Here is a 24068-nt window from a genome sequence, read left to right as displayed (position 1 = left end):
TCATTTTTTCTAAAAAGAAGAAGCAAAAACCAACGCCAAAAAAAAAACACAACAATACGCGCCAATGACAAAGGTCGATTTTCGATCTAAGAATCCACTTGATTATTTCGTCATTTTCTCAACAAAAAACGAAGAAGAAGCAAACACCAATGCCAAAAACACAACTATACGCGCCAATGAGCGCAACATACAAATTCTAAAGAACTCAACTGCGCTTTGGCTCAAAATTACTCTTCGGACTCTGAATGCAGCTGCGACGACGAGAAGGAGTTTACGTCCACAAAGCCACTGAGCGAAGAAACACCCCCAGCGAATGTTGATTTTCCCGTGCCCACCGAAAATCTTAAGAATATTATTGACAAGACACCAGTGTATATTCTAAGAAAATGGCCGCCATTTCGAAGAGACTCTGCGAAGTAAATCAACCAAACGCTTCACATTTTTGTTGCCTGACAATGAATATTCACCATACTATATGTATAAAATAACGCCCGACGTAAACGCTGCTTCTAAGGAAACAAAACAACGCAAAGCCAACCAACTTGCAGAAGCGTTGATGAACAAAAAGGGACTGATGCGCGACAAAGGCTCGAACAGTAAGTAGTACACATACATTATCAAGTACTCATGACTACCTTACCCGCCAACTTCAATTATATTTCAGATCCCGTATGCTTTTCTATAAAACCTAAACAACATGTACCAAACACCACTCGTCAGCCTCCGGATTTACCGCATTATACAACTGAAGACGAACAAAACCTAAATACCCAGACTACTACCGCACCAAATATACCTCCAAATAGCAAACCCAACCGACACGTCCCTCTACACGTACAAAAACCTATCTTTCAACTGGAATCTCACCTAATACCACATAATCTACAATTACCTGCATCTGCGTTAGCCTTTCGAACTTCTAGTATTTTACCCGTGAATAATTTACTTCCCATTACAACAACTCCTGCAATCAATCACCCCATTGAAGTCGACAATTCCTTCTGCAACACTGCTGGTGTCATCAAATGTATCGTGTCAGCGTAGTGTGTGAATCGAAATATGATTTGGTCAACTAGGCAGCCAGCGATGGTTTAGTGTTGCACCGCCTGTATATAGCTGAGGTGATGGTGAAGGTAGTGGAGTGGAATGGAAGGGTTGTGTTGTGTTGCTGTTGTCAATAGTTGAGTGTGTTACAAGTAAAGGAAGGACGGAAGGAACAACTTGTGTACGACCGTATGGGTGTTGATGAAATTGTGTGACGGCACACTGTTGTGTAGTACTTAATGTGATCGAAGCATGTGAAGGGCTACCGTCGAGAAAGGTTGCGTCGCGTCGCGTCGGCTTACTGATCTGTGAAGGCTTGCGGTTGGGAAACCTTGCACCGGGTTACTGTTGCCGAAGACTTGCTACGGCTTGCTGTTCCGTAAAGCTTGGCTACGCATACTGCTATGCAACGGCTTACTGTTCCGGAAAGGCTGCGACGGCTTACTGTTCCGGAAAGCTTCCGTCGGCTTACTGTTCCGGAAAGGCGTCGGCTTACTGTTCCAGCTTGCGACGGCTTACTGTTTCCCGACGGCTTACTGTTCCGGAAAGCTTGCGACGGCTTACTGTGTGGGTGCGGCTTACTGTTCCGGAAAGCTTGGGACGGCTTACTATTCCGGAAAGCTTGGGCTGCCATACTGAAATGGGACGGCTTACTGTTCGAAAAGCTTGGGAAAGCAGGTAAAATTCTACCTGAGGACCTTTTTTTTTTTTTTTTTTTTTTTTTTTTTTTTTTTTTTTTTTTGCTCCTCAAAATTTTTATTGCTGCATTCGATTCTAAACGCTATGAAACGTGTAAAAAACAAGGTCTTTTTTCTCTCAGACCACCGGAAGTGGGTGATATCCCCCCATCAATTTCAATGAACTTTGTCATCATCAACGAAGAATTTTTCAACCAAGAAGAAAAAAATTTCTGACATATTGAAAATGAAAAAAAAATTTTAACAAACTGAAAATGAAAAAAAAAATTCCTACGAATGGAAAATGAAAAAAAATTTTAGTGACAAATGGAAAATGAAAGAAAATTTAGTGACGAATGGAAAATGAAAAAAAAATTAGTGACAAGTTGAAACTGAAATCAATGTATACTGAATATGAAGAGGTGAATGTAAGAATAGCTGAAGCTGACAATTGAGTCGGGGCAATCTTACCGGTTGCGAGCTTATCAGTGGTGTGTGTATTGGTTGGCGGGTAGTACCTCCACTTGTGTGTCGACCCATGCTTACATTGGAACTGGAATTGGAGGTAGTGGACGAGGCAGAGCTATTGGTATTTCGTCGTATAGACGTAACAGTTAAAATGCCACTTGTCGGTTGACTAACCGAAGCCGCTATCTTCGCTGTAGCTGATGAGGTGGGTGACTGAGGTGAAAGCATGTGTTCAGGTGTGAGATTACCCTCCGAACCATCACTGGAGAGGGACGACGGTGGGGTCAAGGGCAGACCATATGACTTGGCAATCGAGGGAGACGTAATGAAAGTACCGCTGCTGGATGCTGTCCCCTCAGATTTTATGGTAAATTTAGGTATTATAACATTTTGTGAGGGACTGATGACAATTTGCTGTGTCTTGAGCAAGTTTTGGGAAGACGGCGTAAGTTGCAAACAACCATCCTGAAAATAGAATAAAAATGACATTATCATTTACTGTTCGTATGGTCATTGTGATGCCAACAAACCCACCTTGTGCTCAAAAACGAGATCTGAATTTGTGAAGGCAGCCATATTGGCCATGGTTAGACTTAAGGTGCCGCCATTCGTATTGCTACAGTTGGCTATGTCACTCGCCTCCGGACTACCAGGACAACTGGAGTCGGGAGACATGGGCTCGTTTTTAATGCAGGATTCATCGATCTCAATGTCGGAGCATATATCTGGTGACTGACTTCCATCCCGCGATGATGTACTGGATGCACAATCATTATCCATGACTGCATTTAGCTCATCTTGAGGTAGATATTGTTGTTGTTGTTTTGTCTGTAAAGGTGTGGCGGGTTGTTTGACCATTAATTTGTGATTATCCGAGGAGATGGCGGCATTCATTGAATTGTTCAGATTCTGGGCGCTTTCAAGGTTTCGCAGGCTGAGTGTAATGGGTGTGCTAGCAGAAATCTTACATATATTACTGTACATGCTCGATATATGGCTTGTGTTGCAGCTGCTGGTGGTCAGTATGGGATTTGACTGACTGCATATGTTTGCGCTAGATGTTGAACCTGCAGAAACCACGGCATTTAAGGTTAATGAACCAGTTTCCATATTATTACCAGTGATCATTGAGGAGCTGGATGAAATGTTTAAGCATTTTGGATCAATAGTTGCCGTGCTGCTTACACCCCTGACGTTCGATGTGGCTGTTTTCAATGAAATGGCCGGGTAGCATTCATCTTCCATATCTGCGATGAAAAATACAATATGTAGGGGTCAGTTATGAAACATGGATGAAAAGGGTCAGCTTAGGGCTAGATAAAATGCTGCTTATGACGAACGATTAAATTAAAAAGGCATCAAATGGAATACTAATCAAGGTCTCAGCGACAAAACATAACAAATCAATTACTTTGTTTAATTTGGGCCAGGCATCTATGTATACCTAGAATGCGATAAATTCATTGTTTGGGTTCCCACATTGAGATTGTGATACACTGTTGTCGTTTCCCAATATATTTTGTATTTTTGTTGTTTTGTTTTTGAATTCAAACACGCGTCATTCTATTTTGGCCGCACTTGTGTTAATATTGAATTCATGCCGTATTTACCTAGCTGTTAACAACTTCTGTTTCCAGCATTGTTCCAAACAATCGCAACTGAGTATTTTGAATAAAAACAAATTTTAATAAATGAACCACAAAACAATTAAACGGTGGAAGAAGAGTCAGCAACAATGCGAAAGCCGTTGTGCTAGCCTCAGGTGGAATGGAAGGGGTACAAATATTATATGTTTCATGTACCAGCTACTGTTCGCTTTATCCATTATTTGGAGTGTGAATGGGGAAACACATATTGGTACTGTTGTTAAATGTTGGCCACTATGACCGCTATAAACTTACCATCCATTTTTGTGTGCAGACTGTGGGGCGAATCGGGTAGAGAGTCGCCATCGCTGTTAAGGCTGTAGGAATGTTCAGATTTGATCGGTATCGTTCCATTTAGAAGGGCATCGGAAATTAATTTGTCGTTAAGTATGACAGCGGCATCTTTAACGTCGCGCTCCAGAAACCAATCGTTCATGTCACTGTCCGTGGACAACTTCAGAGAGTCCGTCTAGAATTGATAACAGAATGCATTGGATCAAAAAAACGAATATGTATTTTCAAACATACACATTTATGTACATGCATTTATAGGTATACATATATGCGTGTACATTTGTGAATATATTTATTCTACAAAGACAGAAATTTAAAATATGAAATGTTTATGTAAGTACAAATTAATTATTAAAAGACTCTGAACAACATTGCGGACTTTTCCGAATCCAATATTTCTCAAAATGTTTCCATTTAAATCAGACATTGATATAAGAAAATGATTTTCTGTGTACATCTGTCTATCTCTATTCAATGTTAAGTGTGTAGGAGTTTTTTTTTAGCCGCAATGCCTGGTGTTTAGAAACATACACATAGACTGACTACACAGTAATAGGTATGTCGGTTTCTTCATATCTTATCTTCATAATTGGCCGGGGTTTCATTCAATGCAGTAAGTACCACCATCATTTTACACCTTCCGATGGAAATGCTGAGTTAATGTGTCGGTGTCGTCAACATAGTCACAATATTAACAACGAGTATATCAAATTTTTTTTTAACAATATTTGGTGCTAACGAATTGAATACAATTACTATATTTATAATTTATAGTCGAATTTGCTGTTGATATTTTTTTCACGTACATACATAAATGCAATGCCACAGATATCGTTTTGTATGTACGTATTGATTTACTGATTATTATTATTATTAAATATTCTTTTTTGTTTTGGTGACTTTTCTATTCTTTAGTTTGATACGATAACACTTGAAGTGGTTCTTATTTTCATTTTCTGTGTGATTGAATTATCTTTTGGGAAATTTTGAAACTTTTGATTTGGAAAGTAAATTGATATATTCGGGTGTATGGTGTTCACTTGCCAAATTGTCTTAAAAATAAATCACGGTCACATTAAATGTAAACAAAATTGGATTTGTAGAAAGAAAATGAATATTTTTGATATTTTGTAACACGTTTATAACACACCCACCCTAATGTTTAACCAAAGATAGAGAAGGCACACGACACGGCCGCAAAAATCGGTTGTCCTAAAAAAGTATATGTCCTATTATATAGTGAGTGTTGGTCGTTTTCGTCTATGATAAAAATAAATGTAGTAAATTGGGGTTGCATAAGCACCGTCTGACAATGGCATGGGTGATAATTGGGTCCGAACTATATGTCACCGATTGTGGCTATCACAATCAGCTCTACACAGATTAAAATTATCAATTTAAAGTAAATATGTACATTTATTAATACATTTTTTTAATCTATTAATATAACTGTTAATATATCACGTTCCGAAGCAGTACTGATCGGATTCAGTGGAAAGATATGGAAAAAGCCTTCCACTCAGTGGAACATTTTAGATAGAGCTATGAGATGCTCATGAAGTTAACCACTTTTCTTTCACTTTCGATGTTTTTCGGACAAAAAGGCAAAACAACGCAACGACCATTAAATAGATTTCAAGTCACTTTGTGTGCGGAGTTTGCGATGAACTTGTTTATATCTATAATTACAATAATTTGTTTAAAAAACAATGACATTTTGTTTTGCTGATAGGCAGATCGTGACTGTAAATGTATATAGCTTCGTAATATTGTATTTATTTTGCAGTTCATTAGAATTTTGTTCGATTTGAAGTCATTACCGAGAACTGTACAAATTGTAGCTCTGTTCATTCGATCTTCACGCTCCTCTATACTATCTAATTTCGTGAACAGCAGCACTCACGTATATATATGAACACTCTAGCGTACGTGTTAGTGCATAGCTGGATAAAAATATCATTCATAATAGATTCTATCCCTGACAGCACCGATCACATTTTTTCTCTCACTCTTTATGCATACATACACTTGCAAGTATCTCTCGTGTGTATGCGCTCCCAAGTCACGAAGCATGGTACAAACAATTCTAACCTAATGTTAACAAATACAAACACTTGACCAACAAAATAAATAACTGTAAATAGTTTTGTTTGTATTCAGCGACATTATCACACACACGCAAACACTCGTGCATACCAGATCATAAATAAATGAATGGCGAAAAAGAAATGCGTAATGTTTCTGGCATTTCAAAGCGAGACTTGTGTATTTTCATGTGGTCGAAACTTCACACATGAACAATCGCAGCAAACGGCTCTTTCGGCGTTTGTTTATCTACAATGGCCTGTACGGCACGACCATGGCCAAGAAAGAAGAACTTGTTCATTGAGCAACTAGTCAAGCAAAGGCTAGCAAGTAGCCAAACAACAATCTGCCTAACTACTTTCCTAACATCTTGTCATTATTGATGTGTGTTACGATGTCCAAAGATCGACATTCTGACAGGCGTAATAAATGTCAATGCTCGTAGACAATATACACAACAGGAAGTGCACACTTCCAATCGTAGCGAGCGAACAAATGCGAATGTTTAGACCCAATCCTATATTCCGAGTTAATAGAACAACATCTGTAAATAAGCTCCTCATTTTTATATTCTTTACTTTCATTTTTACCTAATTATTTCTTTAAGTGTATTAAGCCAGCCTGGTGGACGAGCATTTCTTATGGTTTGATAGCAACGAAGCGTGACTGAACACACTACCAGTTCAACAACCTTTCTCCGTGTTGAAATATTGTTAAGAATTAGCAATTCTTGTAAGAAGTTAAAACAACAATAACATCGAACCACAACAACAATCATACCAAAGAACGAAAGCTCAGAAAGCAGCATAAAATTTAAAATAGGGTCGTTCATTATAGGGGGGTACTGAAAAGAATGAAGGTGTGTACACGGACGATACACAGTTATTCGGGTTGCACACACACTCGCCAGTCGACGAGACTTTTAAGAGTATGAAAAAAAAATAAAATGGAGAGAAAGGTACCCAGAACCAGGTTGTCCACAGTGATATTTCGAAAACCGAGCCAAACAGAAGCGTACGTATGCCGATCACACATTCTGTGTTGAATTCTGTTAAGCGTAAACCAAACAACAACTCATCGCCTCGAGAATTGCTAACTCACATTAATGACCATCAAAGACGTATTGTTCCCGAACAGACAGACAGACACACTGATTATGCTGCTGACACTAATTCTGGTTCTAGTCTGTTTTTGGATTCTTTCGTCGTCGTGGTCGTCGACGGCAGAAAGTCGTTTATTTTTAAATCTGACGCACTACTTTTGTCGTTTTTAAGAAGAAAGTTAACTGCTCGTTTTTGGTTTTCTTATTATTTGCGTCGCTTACATTAGACCGGCTTACGCAATATGGAATACTCAGACCAGCGGATATATTTGCTGAAAACAAAATGTATTTATTTGGCCAATGGTCGATACAAAACGAAAAGTGAAAAATATGACCTATATGACAGATATGGACATTGGAAACGGAAAATCTTTAGATATATTTCCCTTGTGAATAGTAATCAACGAGGCGATCTATTCAATCTGACACGTAATATTATAGAATTCATTACTTGGTATCGTTTTTTGAACGCATATTGATATGAATTTTTTGAGGGCTTCTCTGAAAAAGCTGTCCTGTCATTGCGTACATTTACACGTAATTGAAAATGTTTGTTATAGCAAATCGTGATCCGGTTTAATGGTCCTAAATACCGAAAACAACTTGTATGTGTGTAGCATTATCAAGAGGTAAAACCAATATATCCACACTTCATTCATTTACTTCACAATCGTCAAATAACAAACTTGCTTTTTATGTTGTTTCCATTTTGAACCAATTTTTAATGAACCTTTTATTGTTTTTATACCCTTCACCACACTGTGGTACAGGGTATTATGTCTTTGTGCATATGTTTGTAACAAGCAAAGGGAAATGAGATAGACACATAGTTCCTTTTGAGAATATGCATAGAATGACTTTTTAAGCCGATTTATGCATGTCCGCCCGTCCGTCTGTCTGTCCATGTTAAATTGTAAACAAAGTACAGGTAGTATTATTGATTCGAACTGGATGAAAATTGGCACAGCTTATTTATTTGGTCCAAAGACGAACCCTATTGAAATTGGAAAAAAATCGGTTCAGATTTAGTTACAGCTCCCATATATATTATCGTCCGATTTTAGGTAAATAGTGCACCAAAGTCCCTATATATCCTTCGATTTGCACACAATTTTGCATAGCGTACTGAATTAAGTCTAGAACGAGTTGTGTTTAATTTCATGAAAATCGGTTCAGATTTAGATATAGCTCCCATATATATTTTCGTCCGATTTTATGTAAATGGTGCATCAAAGTCCCTATATAATTCGATTTGCACGAAATTTGGCATAGCGTTCTGAATTGAGTATAGAATGATAAGTGGTGAGTTTCGGGAAAATCGGTTCAGATTTAGATATAGCTCCCATATATATTTTCGTCCGATTTTATGTAAATGGTGCACCAAAGTCCCTATATATCATTCGTTTTGCACGAAATTTGGCATAGCGTACTGAATTAAATCTAAAACGATGAGTGTTAAGATTCGTGGAATTAGGTTCAGATTTTGATATAGCTCCCATATATATTTTCGTCCGATGTTAGGTAAATAGTGCACCAAACTCCCGCTTATTTATTTGGTCCAAAGACGAACCATATTGAAATTGGGAAAATTTGGTTCAGATTTAGATATAGCTCCCATATATATTTTTGTCCGATTTTAGGTAAATAGTGCACCAAAGTCCCTATATATCCTTCGATTTGCATAAAATTTGGCATAGCGTACTGAATTAAGTCTAGAACGATTTGTGTTAAATTTCGTGAAAATCGGTTCAGATTTAGATATATCTTCCATATATATTTTCGTCCGATTTTAGGTAAATAGTGCACCAAAGTCCCTATATTATATTTCGATTTGCACACGATTTTGCATATCGTACTGAATTAAGTCTAGAACGAGTTGTGTTGAATTTCGTGAAAATCGGTTCAGATTTAGATATGGCTCCCATATATATTTTCGTCCGATTTTATGTAAATGGTGCATCAAAGTCCCTATATATAATTCGATTTGCACGAAAATAGGCATAGCGTTCTGAATTAAGTATAGAATGATAAGTGGTGAGTTTCGGGAAAATCGGTTCAGATTTAGATATAGCTCCCATATATTTTTTCGTCCGATTATATGTAAATGGTGCACCAACGTCCCTATATATCCTTCGTTTTGCACGAATTTTGGCATAGCGTACTGAATTAAATCTAAAACGATGAGTGTTAAGATTCGTGGAATTAGGTTCAGATTTTGATATAGCTCCCATATATATTTTCGTCCGATGTTAGGTAAATAGTGCACCAAACTCCCATTGTATCCTGCGATTTGTACGAAATTTGGCATAGCGCACTGAATTTAGTATAGAATGATGAGTGGTAAGTTTCGGGAAAACCCGGCTCAGATTTCGTTATAGCTCCCATATATCTTTCCGTCCGATTTTGTGTAAATGGTGCACCAAAGTCCCTATATAACTTTCGATTTGGACGAAATTTGGCATAACGTACTGAATTAAGTCTAGAACGATGAGTGTAAAGATTCGTGAAAATCGGTTCAGATTTAAATATAGCTCCCATATATATTTTCGTCCGATTTTAGGTAAATTGTGCACCAAAGTCCCTATATATCCTTCGTTTTGCACGAAATTTTGCATAGCGTACTGAATTAAGTCTAAGAGTTGTGTTGAATTTCATGAAAATCGGTTCAGATTTAGATATAGCTCCCATATATATTTTCGTCCGATTTTATGTAAATGGTGCATCAAAGTCCCTATATAATTCGATTTGCACGAAATTTGGCATAGCGTTCTGAATTGAGTATAGAATGATAAGTGGTGAGTTTCGGGAAAATCGGTTCAGATTTAGATATAGCTCCCATATATATTTTCGTCCGATTTTAGGTAAATAGTGCACCAAAGTCCCTATATATCCTTCGATTTGCACAAAATTTGGCATAGCGTAATGAATTAAGTCTAGAACGATTTGTGTTAAATTTCGTGAAAATCGGTTCAGATTTAGATATATCTTCCATATATATTTTCGTCCGATTTTAGGTAAATAGTGCACCAAAGTCCCTATATTATATTTCGATTTGCACACGATTTTGCATAGCGTACTGAATTAAGTCTAGAACGAGTTGTGTTGAATTTCGTGAAAATCGGTTCAGATTTAGATATGGCTCCCATATATATTTTCGTCCGATTTTATGTAAATGGTGCATCAAAGTCCCTATATATAATTCGATTTGCACGAAAATAGGCATAGCGTTCTGAATTGAGTATAGAATGATAAGTGGTGAGTTTCGGGAAAATCGGTTCAGATTTAGATATAGCTCCCATATATATTTTCGTCCGATTATATGTAAATGGTGCACCAACGTCCCTATATATCCTTCGTTTTGCACGAATTTTGGCATAGCGTACTGAATTAAATCTAAAACGATGAGTGTTAAGATTCGTGGAATTAGGTTCAGATTTTGATATAGCTCCCATATATATTTTCGTCCGATGTTAGGTTAATAGTGCACCAAACTCCCATTGTATCCTGCGATTTGTACGAAATTTGGCATAGCGCACTGAATTTAGTATAGAATGATGAGTGGTAAGTTTCGGGAAAACCCGGCTCAGATTTCGTTATAGCTCCCATATATCTTTCCGTCCGATTTTGTGTAAATGGTGCACCAAAGTCCCTATATAACTTTCGATTTGGACGAAATTTGGCATAACGTACTGAATTAAGTCTAGAACGATGAGTGTAAAGATTCGTGAAAATCGGTTCAGATTTAAATATAGCTCCCATATATATTTTCGTCCGATTTTAGGTAAATTGTGCACCAAAGTCCCTATATATCCTTCGTTTTGCACGAAATTTTGCATAGCGTACTGAATTAAGTCTAAGAGTTGTGTTGAATTTCATGAAAATCGGTTCAGATTTAGATATAGCTCCCATATATATTTTCGTCCGATTTTATGTAAATGGTGCATCAAAGTCCCTATATAATTCGATTTGCACGAAATTTGGCATAGCGTTCTGAATTGAGTATAGAATGATAAGTGGTGAGTTTCGGGAAAATCGGTTCAGATTTAGATATAGCTCCCATATATATTTTCGTCCGATTTTAGGTAAATAGTGCACCAAAGTCCCTATATTTCCTTCGATTTGCACAAAATTTGGCATAGCGTAATGAATTAAGTCTAGAACGATTTGTGTTAAATTTCGTGAAAATCGGTTCAGATTTAGATATATCTTCCATATATATTTTCGTCCGATTTTAGGTAAATAGTGCACCAAAGTCCCTATATTATATTTCGATTTGCACACGATTTTGCATAGCGTACTGAATTAAGTCTAGAACGAGTTGTGTTGAATTTCGTGAAAATCGGTTCAGATTTAGATATGGCTCCCATATATATTTTCGTCCGATTTTATGTAAATGGTGCATCAAAGTCCCTATATATAATTCGATTTGCACGAAAATAGGCATAGCGTTCTGAATTGAGTATAGAATGATAAGTGGTGAGTTTCGGGAAAATCGGTTCAGATTTAGATATAGCTCCCATATATATTTTCGTCCGATTATATGTAAATGGTGCACCAACGTCCCTATATATCCTTCGTTTTGCACGAATTTTGGCATAGCGTACTGAATTAAATCTAAAACGATGAGTGTTAAGATTCGTGGAATTAGGTTCAGATTTTGATATAGCTCCCATATATATTTTCGTCCGATGTTAGGTAAATAGTGCACCAAACTCCCATTGTATCCTGCGATTTGTACGAAATTTGGCATAGCGCACTGAATTTAGTATAGAATGATGAGTGGTAAGTTTCGGGAAAACCCGGCTCAGATTTTGTTATAGCTCCCATATATCTTTCCGTCCGATTTTGTGTAAACGGTGCACCAAAGTCCCTATATAACTTTCGATTTGGACGAAATTTGGTATAACGTACTGAATTAAGTCTAGAACGATGAGTGTAAAGATTCGTGAAAATCGGTTCAGATTTGGATATGGCTCCCATATATATTTTCGTCCGATTTTATGTAAATGGTGCACCAACGTTTCTATATATCCTTAGAAATTTGGCATAGCGTACTGAATTAAATCTAGAAATATGTGCGTTAAATTTATTGAAAATCGGTTCAGATTTAAATATAGCTCCCATATGTTTTCGTCCGATTTTAGGTAAATAGTGCACCAAAGTCCCTATATAACATTCGATTAGGACGAAATTTGGCATAACGTACTGAATTAAGTTTAGGACGATGAGTGTTAAGATTCGTGAAAATCGGTTCAGATTTGGATATGGCTCCCATATATATTTTCGTCCGATTTTATGTAAATGGTGCAGCAAAGTCCCTTTATATTCTTCGATTGGCACGAAATTTGGCACAGCGTACTGAATTGAGTCTAGAATGATTAGTGGTAAGTTTCGGGAAAATCGGTTTCGATTTAGATATAGCTCACATATATATTTTCGTCCAATTTGATGTAAATGGTGCGCCAAAGTCCCTATATAACTTTCGATTTGCACGAAATTTGGCATAGCGTGCCGAATAAAGTTTAGAACGATGAGTGTTAAGATTCGTGGAATTAGGTTCAGATTTTGATATAGCTCCCATATATATTTTCGTCCGATTTTAGGTAAATAGTGCATCAAAGTCCCGTTATTTCCTGCGATTTGCACGAAATTTGGCATAGCGCACTGAATTGAGTATAGAATAATGAGCGGTAAGTTTCTGGAAAAACCGGTTCAAATTTCGATATTGCTCCCGTATATATTTTCGTCCGATTTTATGCAAATGGTGCGCCAAAGTCCCTATATAATTTTCGATTTGCACGAAAGTTGGCATAGCGTACTGAATAAAGTTTAGAACGATGAGTGTTAAATTTCGTAAAAATCGGTTCAGATTTAGATATAGCTCCCATATATATTTTCGTCCGATTTTATGTAAATGGTGCAACAAAGTGCCTATATATCCTTCGATTTGCACGAAATTTGGCATAGCGTACTGAATAAAGTTTAGAAGGATGTGTGTTAAATTTCGTAAATATCGGTTCAGATTTAGATAAAGCTTTCATATATATTTTCGTCCCATTTAATGTAAATTTTTCACGCAGCCATGGCTTTCATATGTATTTCGAACGGGTGTCTGATTGAGTATGTTCCTTCGAGGGAACATTGATATGTAATTGTAAGGATACATATGTACAATATCACCAAAGTGGTGAAGGGCATCATATAGTCGGCCCAGTCCGACTTTACTACTTTCCTTACTTTGATTTTTGCAAGAAGCCCAATAAAAGCCCTTGAGAAAGTATTGTCGAAATATGGCATGGAGTTTAAGGTGAGAGTCCCTTTTATACATCATTTGATGAACATGTTTATGCGAAATTAAGCTTTAGGCTTTGCGTACCTTTCACATTTCGAAGTCGCCTGGCCGAATCCCTTCTTGTTTCTCTCGGACAGCCGAACGACCATTGCCGGCAGTCATACTATTCAAGTTGTTCAGCCACTGCTTGGTATGCATTGCTGAGAGACAGGCGAAAAACCCTGTCACTTTTTACACAATTCAATTTGTATGTAGTCGGTACGCTTGAGCTGCCATAACATTTGTGTCGTTTTCTTGCTTAACGAACTTGATGATGTATTTCTTGAGTAAAGTCTCAGACGGTAGAGGGAGCAAGCCAACGTTATTGGTAGTGATGGTGGTGCTTTGACTGTCAGTGGTTGTTGTGAAGTGAAAGGTGTTCGCTCCCACAATTCAAAGTTCAGAGTGTTGCTTCATATTACCTACCACAGACGATCAATTCAATCCGGCCAAATAATGGTAGAGCATAGCGTTTTTACGATTCAGCAACAGTGGTAACAATATAACAGCAGAGGCAAACAATCAAGCTCACTCCAACATTTTAACAATTGGAAACAGCAGCCAACCACATCAATTGCATGCTTCGTTGTCGGTTGGAGCTGCTGACGCCGACGCTAGTGCTGCAACGAACAACAACAGTTCCAGGGACAGACAGACAGATCGTTCGCCTGTGTACTGTCTGTTGTCGTTGTTGTATAAAAAGAAAGTTGTTATTAAATAAACGAAAGGAATTGTTGCCAAGTTGAGTACCAATTGTCAGTTTTTTTCTGCCGTTGCTACAATTACAAATCTCCCCACCGTCACTCTCTTTGGGGGGTGTTAGGTTGGACCTTTTCAATCTCTGTCTCTCTCTCCCTCTCCCTCTTCCTTACTCACTCTTTAGATTGAAGGCTTCTATTGTTGTTTGTTGTAGTGGCAACAGCTACAATTGATAACAACATACAATGAAATGTTGTTAAAAAAGTAAAGCTTACATTTATTGAAGTTGAATACCAATACCCCCATCACCACCGCCAACAACAAAAACAACTGCCTGCCCTCACAAATAGTCCCACATTTTTTCAAGTGGTAACTCATGGTCGACTACAGTGGGGTAAACAAACGAAGTACGGTGTGATCAAATGCACATTTGCAAAAAAGCTGTTTCTACTCATTCTTGTAACGATACGTCACCACCTGAATCAGTCGAACCCAGGAGATCTTATACGTGCGTCAAGAAATTTGGACTGAATTGGCGGAAATAAAGTTATGCATTTTTGGTGTTGATTTGTTTTCTCTGGTCTTTCATTGTGCCTCATTATGTCTGTGTTACCGACAGCCACCCCCGACAATAGTTAATGGTTAATCTCAGTGCGAGAACTACCCACGCACGGGTAGGATATATTTGTTGCATCTATCTTGACGTCTGGTTCGTACGTCACGAGTGAACAGTAATATTGTCATCGTACTTTCTTTGTCCCCTCCTCCCATGCTTTTGCCATGAACAATGACGTGAACGAGTTTTGGGCTATTCTTATTTTGTTAGGCTAAAAATAGCACAACACCACTCCGCTCCACATGCCGTTCATATTTGTGTTGTGTTTTCCTGTTCCATTTGCAAATGCCAATCTTTATGAAAGTATGTACATATACACTTATGCACTGTGTACGTATTTGCTGGATGGGTACGTGTAGGCGTTGTTTTCGCTTTATCGCCTTGCTACAACGACGCCAACAATTTCCAGCCAGCCAACCATAACAAAGTAAGCTACAGGAAGCCTTCTTATCCAAATGAAAGATTGGTGAACTGAGAGCGGTGACATACACCCACGATCTATGCTGGGACGAGGGTTTGTTGGAGGAATGGCGAATAGTCCCACTTAGAGCTCTGTCCTGTTGATGTGCGAATTCAATCATTGCCCTCGCCAAACCAACGAGTCCACCACACCTCTATGTTAGACAAATGCCTGTTCATAGTTTGCCAAGAGGGCGAGCGGCGATTCAATGTGCAACGGAGCTTAGTCTGCTTAAGCTTAGTTTGGTTTTGACTTCTTGGATCTGATGCTGCAACGGAGCTTAGTCTGCTTAAGCTTAGTTTGGTTTTGACTTCTTGGATCTGATGCTGTCTACTTGCTGGTGCAAGTTGCCTATTGCTGCTTTGTTGCTAGCTTGTTTCTTCCATGTTTTCGATTATCATCTCTCTATGTCTCTATGTATGTGTGTGCGCGAATGAATGACTACTTGGTAAGCTTCGATGAGTAGTTTGGCATGTTTTTGGTGGTGCTGGTGGTGGTGTGCACACGGACAAACGGTTTGGCAAACTATTTTACCTTGTAACCATTAAGGTTTTCTTCAGAAAATCTATTGAATGTTGCTAATGTTGAATGCCGTTGTTTCTTTTCGAATCCATTCGTTTCTTGTTTTTTTTTCTATACGTTTGGAGATGTGAATAAAAATATGATAGTCATATATGCATGCCTAGATAGGTGGTTTTTGGTTTTCAGCTTGTTATACACAACCGTTGCCGCACAGCACAACAACAGATACGCAGCTTCAGAGACACTTGACGACGTCGACGATACAATTTGTTAGGGATTTAGCTAAAACTGACGGATTTTAGGTGACTGGCTGGCATTGCAGTCACGCCAAGAGACCGAACTGTTAATATTGTTTAGACTTTAGTGTTGTTGTCTTTTGGCCGTTGACGTCGAGCAGCACGACAGAGGCCGGGGAGGAGGCTATTTTTCTTGAATTGGACATTCATATTGACGTCAGTTAGCAACCGCTTGTTAAAGAAACGCAGAAACTGGTATTTGCACATTGAAACACACAGCCACATGCACTCGAAATCGCAACAAACTTGTTTAGCTGCCATTGGTGATTGTAGCGGTTAAGAATGTGCTCCGAAACCGGCAAATGTGGTTAAACTAGCAACAAGTACGAAGTGAACCAAAGCATGAGGTATTTATATGCCATTTCAGCAATTCACAGCCAATCACCCGCGACGCAGTTACCGCTATTGCCAGGGATGGTAAAATGCATTTGAACGGATCCGGTTTTTATTAAGCGAATTAGTCAAGACTTTTGTGTCCTCTATTTTTTATGTGTCAATGCTAGTTGTTATGCAAATTCAATGACATGTCATCCTGAACGTATAATTGCTATTCTCTATGCACACATTGCGCATACGCTGGAGTTTGCGGATCTCGAAAGGAAATCTGTAATTTGATAGGGAAATAATATCGGGCAAATGTTGCGATATATCCTAAAAAATAGGATTCTATGAAAAGCATTGAGTGAACTTCTTGTTTTTATTCTATTCATGAGGAAGGTGTCGTTAATACAGCTGTCAAATATATGCGAACTGCCATTGTTTGAAGTCAGAGCAGCAGTGGACACTTTCAGTTCTATTTTGAACATAAGCAGCTCCCAGCACTGGTGTCTAGGGGTGTTTCGTCGTTTTGTACGTACATCATATGGAAAATAAAGAGTATCTTTGTTCTAAGCCAGCGCTCTCTGTTCGATAGCTTAAGAGCTGATTGTCATCAATTGGCTATGGCGTGTTTGACACTATTATTGTTGTTTCCACATACCTCAGAGCGTCCAATGGGCTGTGCGCAGCTCGTAATGCGCACCACGTGGGTGCCTGCTAAAAACGTACTGTTGCTTGTTTGTTATTTTTTTCTCCTAGCATGTAATGACGAACTCATATTTTCACATTTCCTTGATAACAGATGTGACACAAATCCATGGCACATTCTTGCCACCCCCACCCAATAACTTTCACTCTTGCAGCAACAGCTTCACAGGAACAGACACGAAACCTGGTTAGCTAACATATGTTTGCAATTTTTTCACGTTTTCCTTTGACAAAACGCGTACGAATTCACTTTTATTTCAAGTCTGCCCTGATGGCATTGATATTCGAGTGAGAGTCAAATTAGCATGGCCAATTTGGTACATATGTCTGTGTGGACGTCCGTCCATGCATGTGATTGCCTAAAAGAGCGAATTGATTGCATTTTATAAATCTGGCGGTGTGCTGCTGTTCTTCCTTAGAAACAACTTGTAGTCGTCATTTCGATCGCTAAATATATCGAAACATCCACTCTAGTGACTCGGTTTAGTTCGATTTAAATCAAAAGTAATTGGTCATCCAATGCCGATGGCATTTTAAATGCCAGAGTTAAATGTTGTTGGTATCTATTCATTGGTTCGCTGAAAGCCACCAAAGTGAAATGAAATGATTCAGATAGAGTTGTTGGTGGTTCGCATGAGAGCTAATGAATGCGACCATAAACGTGTTGTCTGCATGTTAAGTTGGTTTATTTTTCGATGTAAGACCGCCCGCCTCCCTGCCCCTTTCACATCTATTGTATGAACTGGTAATTTTGTCATTTTGGTAACATGTAATGGCGTTGAAATTAAAATCGACGAAAAAATATCACCAATTCATTCAATTGTTGTCTCCCAAAAATTAAATGGAATGTGGTCTTAGGAAAGTACTGCCTCCTATCCAACATATATGAATATGGACATTACTAAATAATATTGAGAGCATTTTATGTTGTTTTATTAATACCTGTTTGCCTCTAGTATCAACCATTTGACAGATGTTTAACATTTTTAGTAGCCTAAACAGTCCGTCGTAAAAATAATGTCTATGTTCTTAAAAAGAATCGTAGTCGTCATTTCCGAGCCACGACTGATGTGGCTCAAGCACGACCATATTACAAGCCTGTTCGATCATGTATGCCTTTCATCGAATTCGATCTTGTTTCTCAATGGTAAAATCTGTTTCAGTCGATGCATATTAAAACCAGCGTTGAAATTCAAATAAGTGTATCATAATATTTCATAATAACATTTATCCGCTTTGACAGTCATCAAACAAAACTGGCCCACAAAGTGACAGACATAATTTGAGAGAGAAGTTTTTGTTATTAACAATTTTAACAACAACAACAACAACAACGAAAGACCAAAAGCTCTAAGTTTATTCATTTTTATAATCTTTTGAGTTTTTTGTTGTTGTCCGCTTGTACGTATGTATGTATATACCTATAGTGTATTGATCTTTGCTTACGACAGTGTTTTATAGGAACTGCTGACAATCGTATACCATAAATGCGGATATTCATGCACACTACGAAATACACACATACATAACCACGTGAATATAATAATAAAAAGAGAAAGGTTGCAGGGAAAATGGTGGATGTAATGCCCTACTCCGACACCCCCATTGATTTTGTTACTATATTTTCATGTTTTGAACAAATCCCAGTGTGCTTCAATTTCACTCTTCGATGACAGTTGAATTCCTTTGAATAAATGGACTCTGTGTGGTGTTCAAGAACTTGTTGGTAGTTTCTGAATATCAACACTTTTAATTATTGTCGAATTGTGCATTTCTTTCTTGAATTATATCTGAAAGCAAAAACAACTCTGTTGGAATTTGCTCAATATCGAGCGTTTTTTGCTCTGTGACTGACCTTCGTAAGACTAGATTTTGAATCATTTTAGGTAAACGTGCCAATATTGCAATTTAAAAGTCATTCTTGTTTTATCGCTCAAGCGTAAGCATTTACCGGGTTCTTTGGAAGGTTATTTCTGTAACATTTTCGTTTTGTTAACTTTCTTCAAAGTAGTAATTACTTTTGCATTGAAAAATTTATTGTACAGGGGTACAATGAATTTACAAATTCAGCAGAACATTAGCTTTTTAAGACTTATTTATTGTAACTTTGGCGTGGCGTAAACAACTACTAGTCTATTTTAACCCTTTCAGTGTCACAAAAATTTTTTGTCGGAATAAAAATCTAAAATTTTGTACTTAAAATCATATGAAGGCACAGAGTCAATTCTTATTTTAACGGATTTTGTGTGTCTTTCAGCAAAAACAAAGACATCAATTGTAACGCAAAGGAAGAGAGTAATTTTAAATGTCGCGAATGATGCGATAACATATAATGCCCATGTTAACTCCGATTACATATCGCAATGGATCAATACGGATAAAACTAATAATGAGAAGCGACTGCAAACGCAATTGATTGTATTAGGTATTTTACAATCAGTTTATGTTCACATGTGCTTCCATCGCACTACACCAACAACAAAATTCAGCACATTCAAAACTAACATAATTAATTTTAAAATGCATATATTTATATACATATATATGAAGTCGGATTTATTTTTTTTTACTTATACAGCTACGATTGGAGTTCTAAATCGTAGCTGTATTTTTGGAAGAAATCATTTCTGCCACTGTGCAATACAACTAAATAGTATTTTTTTAAGAGAAAGACTTAATCGAAAAGTGTTGTTTTTCGAAGAAATGTCTTCTTATCAACACACCATGCCCATGCAACAAACTCGGACGAAATTCATTACAAAATATCTTGATAACGAACCTAGATTTGTTGCTGGCGAACGAACGAGCACAGTTGGGTTTTTTCGAACGTTCAACAAAATGATAATTTACTTATAAATTAAAAAATCTACAGATAACAGACATTCCCCATGCTTCGGTTCGGCATGAGCTTGTGTGTTTACCAAAATGAACATTTTAAATCAATTTCAAGTACATTAGTTTTAAACTTGAAAATATCTAAACATACGTATATCTGGGGAACGTGTATTTCCATAAAACGACATTCACAGAACAGGGAATTTTACCACAGCTCTTGGTAACCCCAGAGGGATACTCCTACAAAGCGGTGTTGGTACGTATTCTGCTAAAACACGTTATCGCGATTATTCGCTTTTCCTTCTGTTTCCAATGAGAATTTTGTGTTGAGGCATCAGTAAAAAAAAATTAATGAAATGTTATCTTAAGGTCATTCAATTTTGATATGCTGTGTGACCACCACTGATCTTATGAAATGAAATTCAGCAATTTCAGCCAGCCAGCCTCTTGTTTGGCATTCGAAATGAAAACTGCATTTCAGAAGATTTCTGAACTCAAGCTTATCTCTTATTAGAAATTGAGTAATCTGAGCCATTATTCGAAGTGACGACATTCATAAGTTGACACATGCAATAAAATAAGCGATGAAAAAATAAGAATGAAAGTCATTACACACATAGAATGTTTTATCATTGAAATAAAAATTTCCTAAACACTACGTGCAAGAAAAATTTGAACAAAAATAGTAATTCGGTCGATTAATCGATGCGATGTAGTTAGTTTCAGCTTTTTAGAGTCCTAAGTTATATTTACCGATAAAAAGCAAAACCATATTGACCCATATTATCCGGGTTCGAAAGACAACATCATAAGCTAGGTCACATTGAACATTTATTAACGTTTCTCTTTGACTTATTGCCTAGCAAAATGCAGCAGCATTTTCTTCGGACGTCCGAAGATCTAGTTGCTTGTTTCTTTATTGAAAGATCATTTAAAGTTGTTAAAAAGTTGTGTTTTATTGTCGATACATCGTCACGCCTATTAAAAACATTTTTTGTTCTTACATAGAATCATTTTAGTTAATACATATGAAAATTTCGTCTCAATTTTTTTTAGTAAAATTTGAATTCGAAATAGTTTTTTTATCTAAGAACGTGGACCTAATAAAACGTATAATATATAATATATATTTATCAATCACTTGTCAAACAAACACATTTTGAGGTGTGATTGAAACAATCCGTCCATTTCCCTGTGTTAAAGGATGCACACTCGAATATTACCACAATGTAATCATTAAGCAAACAGCAAACCCAGAAACAGAATCAGGCATCCGAACAAGAATCACACCCCCACACTCATTGGTGCCAATAACACATGGAGGAGGTTGTCAAATAAAAAAAAAAAAACTAAACAAAAATATAACAATCTCTAACATTTCCTTTTGGCGATAAGGAAATAGTGTTCGGTGTTAATTTGTTGTTGGTCGTCGCACAACACAGAATACAATAACTGTAAATTGAGTTTGAATTTTGAAAAGAACAACAACACGAACACAATTTGGAATGTCGGGTTGATGTCTTTATTTTTGGTTATCACATCCGAGGACCGTCAACTTTTGCCGCTGTCGCAGATACTACATCGTGCCGACAACATTTCTAAATAATTTCCAAGAAAAGGAACAACAGTGGGGTGTGCTGCCTCTCCAAAGGTACCCCGTCTTTACTTTTTATTAATTATCAATATTAGCTACTTGCTCTAGATCGTATATGAGTGCGTATGTGTGCATTACTGTGTAAATCATTTCATTAATTATAAATTAATGATTGCTGATGACTGTCATCAGTAGGGACACTAGTGGAGAGCTGGTATTAATTTCTCATAAATTATATTGGGCGTAGAAGTGTAATACTTATGGACACACGTCTACGCCCAACAATGTTCTTATAAGTAAGTTCTCTTTTCATATGTACTTACTGGATCTAAATCAGAATCCCATATATCCTTAAGATCGCCATCGTAAAATGTTTCCATGGTGAAAGGAATTTTGACGAAATTTACAGTAGAGACGTACGGGAAAAGGGGGAATTTTTGGGCGCCGTAAGCGGTGGCTGGAGTGTGATCCAGAGGCTGGGTTCCACGCTAGACCGTCACTCACACTTGTATTTGGCACTGTAGGTGTGTACGTGTGTGCACTTGCATGTAATTCAAGTGAGTACTGTTATTGCTGCTCTCTATGCTTCAATTAAATTCATGTTTTGCCGTTACTCTTCTTGTTGTGGTTGTTGTTGTTTATTCAATTATTTTTGTTGGTGGTATTTGCGTTTTTGCCTAGTAAAAATGCAACCGATACGAACTCATTCGTTGATACAATGTATAAGTTGTGTTGTTTTTGTTGTTGTTTAGTATAACCCAGTTTTAGTTGGAATACATTTATCTTTTATATAATTTTTTATTTGTATGAATCAGATCACTAATGGTTCTGTGTGTCTGGATGGATGCGTTGTTTTGTTTACGAATTGGCTCTCATGGCTCTCTGACATCAATTCTTTCGTTGGGGCTTTGAGAAGAATGCACCACTGGAATGTAATGTTTGCGCAGACGGGGGGTTGCAGATGGGATGTGTTTGAAACCTGTTGATTCTTTGGTTGCCTTGAATTATCTCCTCACTGCTCGTAAGTCGTACTGTTGGCTGCAGCTGGCCGAAAAGGGTCTCTGTTTACGGCTTCTGTTAGGTGGAGGTTTTTGGTTCTGTTTTGGTGACACTTGGAGCGTCTGCAAATGTGTGCGTGGTTGCTTGCGGCTGCTGTCATTCAAAAATTCACTTGTTGATATGGCTTAATTTAATATGAAACGTTCTTGCTCTTTTTATTTTTTTTCTAATATGCTTTGTGTTTCCGCTTCTCTTTCCCTGCAGGGCTTGTTATTTATTTTTTTTTTTTTTTTGACAAAAATAAAATATATTTGTATAATAACTTAATCGTCACTACTTGTTAATGTATAGAGGCGGAGAGACGGTGGTTGAGGAAGGGAAGGGATGTGTTTTTAATTATATTTCACTTGAATGTATTATGCATTTGATGTCGTCGGGGTGGGAGGGATCCGTTTGGTCTATCGGTCACACTACTTCCGTTTTCAGTTATGGACTTTTACACTACTTGAGCATTAGTTAATGGAATTACTTCATTCTTTTGGATAATTTGCTGATGTATTCGTTTGGTTTGGAACTTTTTGCCGATGGGGGAATGCGAAAAGATAACACTTGAACTAGTATTTTTTCTGTTGCCGTTGTTGTTACTATATTTTCGTTTGAGCGTGTTGTTTTCCGGGGAATTTTTAAAGTAATTATTAGTTATTATAAACTGTATTTGTTGTTGTATGTTTTTTATTTAATTAATGGTACACTGTTGCTTGTTGTGTGAATGGTAGAATGTCCGAAGTACGACTGCCACCAGAAACACCACTAAACTAAATGTCGGTGAAATTATTTTGAATGCAAAGACAAGCGCTATGTGAGAGTATCTCTGGTTTTGGGTGTATGTGTATATGTGTTGCTTGTTACTTGTTCTGTTGTGTGGAGGTTTCCCACACTGTGAACTACCTAAATTTTATCGAGAAAGAGACGGACACTTCTCTTCGAATGAAATATTCCTCCCTTTTTGGTTCTCTTAATTTATTACGAGTATCTGTGTGAGACAGTTTGTGTGGGTATGTGTGTGTGTTTTACTACAATATTATTTCAATACTTCTTCCCAGACCGAACAACATTATACGGGTTTCTTTCATTATCGGTAACTTTTTGTTGCTCCTCTGTCCGTAATGGTGGTGAGTGATAAAGTCGATGGTTGATTGTTCGTCGATTCCTGTTGCGTTTTAACCGGTCCTATAAAATATGCCGGTTGTCACATTATACCATTATCCAACTCTGTGTGGCTAACATGCTGCCAGACGCTCTTTCATTGTTGCTCTTGCGAGTCAACCCTGGTTACTTACACATACTGCAAGTGTGTGTGTGTGAGCATGGATG

General features: G+C 37.5%; 1 protein-coding gene across 1 annotated transcript; it reads right to left on the bottom strand.

Moving 5' to 3' along the window:
- Positions 1–1536: 1536 nt before the first annotated feature.
- Positions 1537–22090, bottom strand: LOC133331893 (cyclic AMP response element-binding protein A-like). Its single transcript, XM_061540284.1, has 5 exons — positions 22019–22090; positions 4091–4304; positions 2724–3436; positions 2193–2654; positions 1537–1671 (listed from the first exon to the last, which is right to left on the bottom strand). Exons 1-5 carry the CDS (start codon positions 22073–22075, stop codon positions 1537–1539), a joined length of 1581 nt encoding a protein of 526 aa, XP_061396268.1. The 5' UTR covers positions 22076–22090.
- Positions 22091–24068: the final 1978 nt, after the last annotated feature.

The sequence above is a fragment of the Musca vetustissima genome, unplaced genomic scaffold (genome assembly GCF_032173495.1).
Source record: "Musca vetustissima isolate MV318-11 ecotype Yass unplaced genomic scaffold, APGP_CSIRO_Mvet_v1 utg24363, whole genome shotgun sequence".
Taxonomy (NCBI): Eukaryota; Metazoa; Arthropoda; class Insecta; order Diptera; family Muscidae; genus Musca; species Musca vetustissima.
This window is presented reverse-complemented; position numbering and strand designations above follow the sequence as displayed.